This window comes from Neoarius graeffei, chromosome 1, assembly GCF_027579695.1.
Source record: "Neoarius graeffei isolate fNeoGra1 chromosome 1, fNeoGra1.pri, whole genome shotgun sequence".
Taxonomy (NCBI): Eukaryota; Metazoa; Chordata; class Actinopteri; order Siluriformes; family Ariidae; genus Neoarius; species Neoarius graeffei.
In genome coordinates, this window is record NC_083569.1 from 63119291 (window position 1) to 63126075 (window position 6785).

Sequence of the window (6785 nt, forward strand, 5' to 3'; positions counted from 1 at the left end):
ATGACAGGCTACTGCATCACAAAATACTTGACCTTTTTTATTCTCTCATCTCATCTTAGTTGTGGAGGAGATCAAGTCCTTAAGGCAACTCCATTTTCAGAGTCTCACTGAACTTCTAAGACACCATTATGTCCAGAGGAGGAGTCTCACAAAACTGGACTCTGCAGAGAAACAGCAGTCTTCCTCAAACGGCCATGGCTCTGGAAATGACCACACCCACTTTGAACACAAAGTAACAGGAGCAAGTTCTCAGAAACGAGAAGATATTCAGGTGTATAGAAACCAGAAGGTTCTGTTATTTTATGAACTACAGCTACGACTTTTGAGAAGGTCCACTAAAATCTCCTCAACATGCAAGAAGTACTCTTTATCTCACTGTAGATGTAGAAACTTTTAGTCACATAGGTATTGCAGTCATTCTAATGTATTTTATACACACTACTCTGGACCTCTACTTGAGAAATTAGAATACATTTTTATGTCCAATTATTTCTGCTTGGTTTAATTATATGCTTAATTCATCCGAGGATGTAGCCATGAATAAATTATACACTGAAGATGATGCAGCCTGTGTGGGATTTTACGATGGCGTTATGAGAATATAAGCCTTTCATTGTATATGAAAACTAGCTTGGCAATAGGTGAACATAATTTCCTAGGACACTGCACAGAAATTCAACTCAGTCCCAATTTTATAAGTAGTATTTAATTTTTTTCTGGGATTCCAGTAAAAATCTATCACTGACGACAAAGTTCCCTTGTAGTTTTTCAGCAATAACACTGGGGTTTTTATCCTGCTACTACAGACAGAGATGAGGCAACAGAACATTACTGTATAAAAGTTTAATTTCTGAAAATACATATTTATATATGTATACAACAAATGTAAAACAAAAACATGCACATTCATTAGACATTTAAAAATCCCTTGAGCAGACATGTATGGTGTACTTGTACGGTGGGTTACATTTCAATACAAATTAGATTAAAACCAATGAGGATAAAATATCCAAAACATAATTGAGCCAAATGCCTGATGTTATGATACCAAAGCTCTGAAGGTCAACATTAAACATGCAGATACTTCCAATTAAAATATGCGTTAACAACACTGGCTGTAAAATAGCAGCTAATGGACTAACAAGGTCATGAATAGCAGTAAAAACTGTAGCATGTAATCCTGTTTAAGATGCTAGGCTTTTGCTACTAAGCCATACAGACACAGGACTATTGCTTGTAATGCTAAAATGCACATGCAAATTAGCATAACTAGCTTAACATGAAAATCCCCCCCCCCAAAAAAAAAGGGGGGGGGGATATTTGATGTTCAAATCCTGCAGTCCTGAAGGCAGAAACTAGACTGAAGGTAAGAAGGAACATAAAGGAGTTCAGAATGGCCCCATTAGAATGCAGGTGCACGGCCTGAATCCGACACCGACTGCTCATGGCACGTTGCATTCTCTCACTCAGTGCACACACAAACAAACTGTGCCTCTTATTTTCTCTTGGGGATTTTCTCCAAGGACTTGACTTCTTACCCCACTTTATAGTTAGAAGTAAATGTAATGACGAGGGGAAAAAAACTCAAAAGATCAACTCTAATCTCAGTGTAGATATTCTAAACATACTTCATTCAATCCAATCCTTTTAAAACACAGCAAAAGCTATCTGCACATGTTAAAAGAATACAGGTTTAAAAGTGTAACTTTCTTCCTCTGGTTAGAAATTGCACTAAAAAAAAAAGTATACGTGAAATTATGCATAACTTGTAATTGTGGTGGTTTGCAATTGCAGTTTTTGGGTGGTAATAGGGATCCATTGCAAAATCGCAGTTCCTGCATCCTCCCAGTTATTACACAAATCCCTGATGCAACATGCCTAATGCAAATGCTCATATCCTGGTTTTGCCATTTCTTCCCACCATCCAAACATTGTATTCAGAGAGGGAAAATGATAAATAATCCTAATCAACTTTCTTACTTTCAGCCACTGGTTAGGTCAGTTTTACTTAACTTTGGTTATCTGCATGTACTTGCATACAAGTCCTTAAAGGCCTTATGTCTTGAGATGAAAATACAAACAATACTGCACTCAATTAGTCAAGCAATAAATGAAATAAAAATGACCAGCATATAATCTATGAACTATCTGGCTCACCCCACCTTGTCAGTCATTAGTGTCTCTACCCTAAAAGAGCAAGAACAGCAACTTTGGCAACAGTCCAAACTCTAACACAAGTCTGTAAAAGCTATACTTTCATTGCCTGAAGGCTTTGTTGCTATGACAGGTCCAGCCATTGTCATCTGTCACTCTGTTGGGATGGTGGGAATGGAGAGAAAGTGCCTTCTTGTTGGTAGGATCCCATAGGGGTCAAGAGATCCAGTAACAGGGAATCTCATTGGAAGTTTTCACTGGCTGAGCCACGCCTGGTGATGGCTCTCAGAGGGCTGCGGGAAATTGAACCCTTCTTCTTCCAACGGACTGCATACACAGAAGGCAGATGCACGCCGTTACATTCAAGCACAAAATATAACATGCTTACAAAATGTAGAATACAATATTCCCCATTCAGTCATTCATAAACGGTTCGTTTTTATTATCGTAAGCAGTAGATAAGTTTCCCTCTGTCCTGCTTACCTTTCCCCAAACTGGCTGGCAGCGTCAATCCTTTGGCAGCAGCAGGGGTGATGTCAGTCTCATCCTCCTTAGCGATGCCCTCTGCCTTTGGTAGTGTAGCACAGCCATCTTGCCAGTCATTTAGTGCCCTCTGAAATGAGTCCGCCAGGCAGGCAGTCATATCCTTTGCCCTTTCCACACGACTACACCAGAACACCCTACACTGCAGCTGCTGACCAGGTTGCCTGCAGATATAGAGGAACACATTGGGATGGGCTGTGTGTGATGCGCAGCAGGCAATGTCGTGCAGGTAGGTCTTGGTGAGCTGCCTCCCTGTGCTTAACTCTTTCACTTCCACATATCGTGGCCGCACCACCAGTGCATGGTCTTTGGATAACTTTCCAGGAGCACCGTCTAGGAGCCGGCTGATGGCTTCCTCAGCCTGCTTCAGGTCTAGGGAGAAGATCTTCTTGGTGCCTAGATAATGCACTTTGAATATAGGGTCCCCATGGGAAAGACTCTCTGTACGGTCCCGTTTAAAGTGCCTGCGCAGGGCTGCAGGAGAGTTCTTCAGGGCCTGCATCAAATGGAATGAGGCCAGAGACATGTTGGGAGAGGCCTGAATGTGACAGATGCTTTTAGGAGAAGAGGGGTCCTTCTTCTCTTTACTCAGTAATTGTCACAACAGAGTGTTAGGATTTACCTCCAGGATCTGAGAGAGAAAGAATGGAAATGCATCAAATGGCCATCAAAAGGGGATACATCACTGCTAAATCATTACTGTATACTATGTTACATGACAGGATTTTCTGGGAAGGACAAAAATGAAAGCATGGCAATGTGTAATAACTACCCTTCTTGTGAGACAGTGAAATTGAATTTCATATCACTCAAAAATCACACACTAATAATGAACGAAGGAAACTACCCAAGTTAGCAAGAAGTAATTTTTTAGCATGTCAAACTAAAAGTGACATGGTTAATTTGCTATATGTAGCTAAAAGCTCTACTCTGCATTTTATCATTTCAGTACACTTATGACATTATCAGTTGTTTTTTTTTGGGGGGGGGGGGCATCAGAAGTCTACAGCTGCAAGGTTAACTACCTAGGTTTTGTATAAAATGTAAAAATTAAGAAACCTATTTTAAACATACATTTTCAACCCTTAGCCTTATTTGATGTGATTGTTCCCTCTGCCATTCCTGGATTTGAACCTTAACCGCTGAGCAGTTATCACCTCATTAACTAAAATAAGCAAAGTACAAAAAAAAATAATCTGCTGTTACCTTCGAAGACGGGCTTTGCTAAAGTAGCTAGACTTCTTTACCTGGTCAAACAAACAGACCTGGTATTTGAAACATGCACTTGAAACAACAATATTAACTAACCCTGGAGTCATGCGACAGCTACCCCTTTTGTCTTCAGTTACTGAAAACATTTCACCCTTTTTTCCCAGCATACCGCATTTCCACTGCAGTTCAAACCATTGTTTGGTGTTTTTCCGCTTTCTCCTTTCTGACCCATTATTTCACTATCCCTGACTGCTTCTGATGTTGAGCAGGAACAGAACCACCAACTGTTAAGGCTGTGATGGCCATTGTTGAGCCAGTCACAGACAGGATACAGCTTTAGTACACATCCCGACCAGCCCCACAAATATTTCTAGTCCAAAGAACAATGACATGCCTGGTTGTATAGATCACATGTAAGAAAACACAAACAGGAGATAACTTAACGGTGATACAAATTCCAGGTAACACTGTTGGATCCATGAGCATCCCCAAAGAGGAGACCGTTTCAGTGACTTGCTGAAAAAGTGTCAACTATGATCATGAGGAGAAATGGGTGTACTTCAGGGAATGGGAAAGTGTGTTGGGTTGAAACCTTACTAGGCAATACATTTACTATGACCTGACAATCATGGAAGAAAACAGAAACCCCAGGAGATTAAACTTTCATGTGCTATTGCTCTGATGTTTATCACCTCAGTCAGTTATCCTTACTGCCCTGTCAGGGATATTAGATGGGGCTACTACCAGGCTTAGTTTAAAAGTAAAAAGGTTTACATATACAGTATGTGTGTATGCATACATTTTATATATATCATACCTATATGTGATTGCATTTTACAGTATATATGTGTAAAATTCGTGAAAAGCAATACTGAATGAGTACTGTTGCTTTTAAAAGCTAAAATATCACCACATTCATTATACAATAATGGTTGAAATAGAATTAAGCTAAAATAAACACAGGTCAGTATTTCTAAGGTGGTTAATTCATGACACAACGCTGCATTAGATGAATTAATGCTCTTCAAGTTCATTTCTGCACTCCCCCCAACAAAACATGCTTTACAAAATACAATGAAAAATAAAATAATAGAATAAGAAAGAAAACAATTTACCTCTCATCCGCTCTTTCTACGTTTCCGTACGAAGTAGAAAAGGGAAAAGTTTTTCCTCCCAGTACCGCCAAGTTGGTTTCTCACATTTACAAATCAGTCACTGGTTTAAGTTTATTGTTGTTATTATTATTTATTATTATTATTATTGACCAAAATGCTGGTGTTTCCAAAAGTGCCTTGAAGTAGTATTTTTGTTATAATCAAGGACGAATAACTTCATGGATTTTTTTTTTTTTTGTCTCAGCGCTGTGAAGTATTGAAGCACACACAGAAACGTGCTCCCTCTCCTTTCCCTTCCGATTTAACCTCAGTATATTGGACTAAACGCGCGTCCACGATGCTGAATTTGAGAAGCGCGGGTACGCGCACCACCTTCCCTCCTGCGTCACCACAACGCGAGAGCGTGCGAGGGGCGGGGCCACATTCAAAAATCGCCTACTAAATAGCTTGTGTCAAAACAGTACGTCACACCATTATATCTATAGTGGTTTTTTTTTTTTTTTTTGCTTTTGTTGCGTTTATGAGTCAGACTGAAAGAGCTTTTAGCATAAATATAACATAAAAATGCCATTTTATGATATATTTATGCTAAAAGCTCCTTCACAGACTGACAAAGCAACATACTACCATACTAAATATATAGAAAAACGCCATTTAATGTGTTGTGAGAGGTGGGTCAAGACTAAAATGCACCAGCTCTCTTAAAAAAAAAAAAAAAACGTTGGTTGTTATAGTTTTTATTTCCTTATACCAAAGTGAAAGGCAAACTGTCACCCAGCTGAAATGTAAATACACAGAGATAGGAAAATCTTATGACATCTATAACAGGCTTGGCTGTGGGGACTGACCAGAGAACACAACACCTTTTTGTTTTCAGTCTAAACACTGTCACGTACTGCTGGATGCACAAGGATGTCTGTCTGGATTGACTGGACACACACACACACACCTGTGCAAAAATCTGTCTAAGATCCTATTTGTTTTACTTCCCTCTGTCCTGCTGACTGAACACTGACAAACTGGAGTACACATGAAAGCAGAATGTTTAATCGTTCACTAGATTATCCAATATTTCTGATCCACTAAGTATATTGGTTAACGTTTCTCTCTGGGCTTTCTGAGAAACCAGTGAAGTGAAACAGGCTAAACAGGACCATGTGTTGTGGACCTAGAAGAGAACACAGAGCTTCTGTGTAATCAAGGCATGGGTCTGTGTGGCACACCCACCTCCCTACTTTTAGCAGCACAGCAGTGCCATTATTGAGGTACAAAATGACGCCAATTATACCCCCTACTCCCACTAACACACAAACGCACACACCACACCACATGGTGTGGTGTGTGCGTGGTTTTCCTGGCGCATGGTTTTCCTGGCACTTGCCTTCTATACTAAGTATGAGAATGACTGACTTCTTGTTCGAGGTACAGCGCTTGACAGAACGTAACAAGAAAAAGTCCTGCTCTTGGTGAGGGTGGGTCTGGAAAGAGAATTTTCTGTCTGTTGCTTCTTTCTTTGATTGTATTTCAGGTACCTCACCTTTGATAGCTTTGCTTGATGGGAAGGCATACAGGTGTACGAGTCAAAGGTTCTGAAGGGGTTTGATTGTTTACTATTTTCTACATGTAAAATTTTAGGGACATTTAGTATCAGCTATGAAATAAAATAAAATAAAATAATAATATACAATGACCAAATAGTGTTCAACAAATCAGAACTATTTCAACTTGGCAGATTAACCTTACAAGTGTTTTGCACACTTT

General features: G+C 39.7%; 1 protein-coding gene across 1 annotated transcript; it reads right to left on the reverse strand.

Moving 5' to 3' along the window:
- Window positions 1-828: 828 nt before the first annotated feature.
- si:dkey-19b23.8 (uncharacterized) lies at window positions 829-5320 on the reverse strand. Its single transcript, XM_060924345.1, has 3 exons — window positions 5025-5320; window positions 2638-3328; window positions 829-2481 (listed from the first exon to the last, which is right to left on the reverse strand). Exons 2-3 carry the CDS (start codon window positions 3221-3223, stop codon window positions 2396-2398), a joined length of 672 nt encoding a protein of 223 aa, XP_060780328.1. The 5' UTR covers window positions 3224-3328; window positions 5025-5320; the 3' UTR covers window positions 829-2395.
- Window positions 5321-6785: the final 1465 nt, after the last annotated feature.

What these genes read in the sequence shown, in the direction of transcription:
- si:dkey-19b23.8 (XM_060924345.1), bottom strand. Translation starts at nt 3,223, where the DNA reads ATGTCTCTGGCCTCATTCCATTTGATGCAGGCCCTGAAGAACTCTCCT. An exon ending in GCCAGCCAGTTTGGGGAAAG is followed by an intron (nt 2,482 to 2,637) that starts GTAAGCAGGACA and finishes CTGTGTATGCAG; the next exon opens with TCCGTTGGAAGAAGAAGGGT.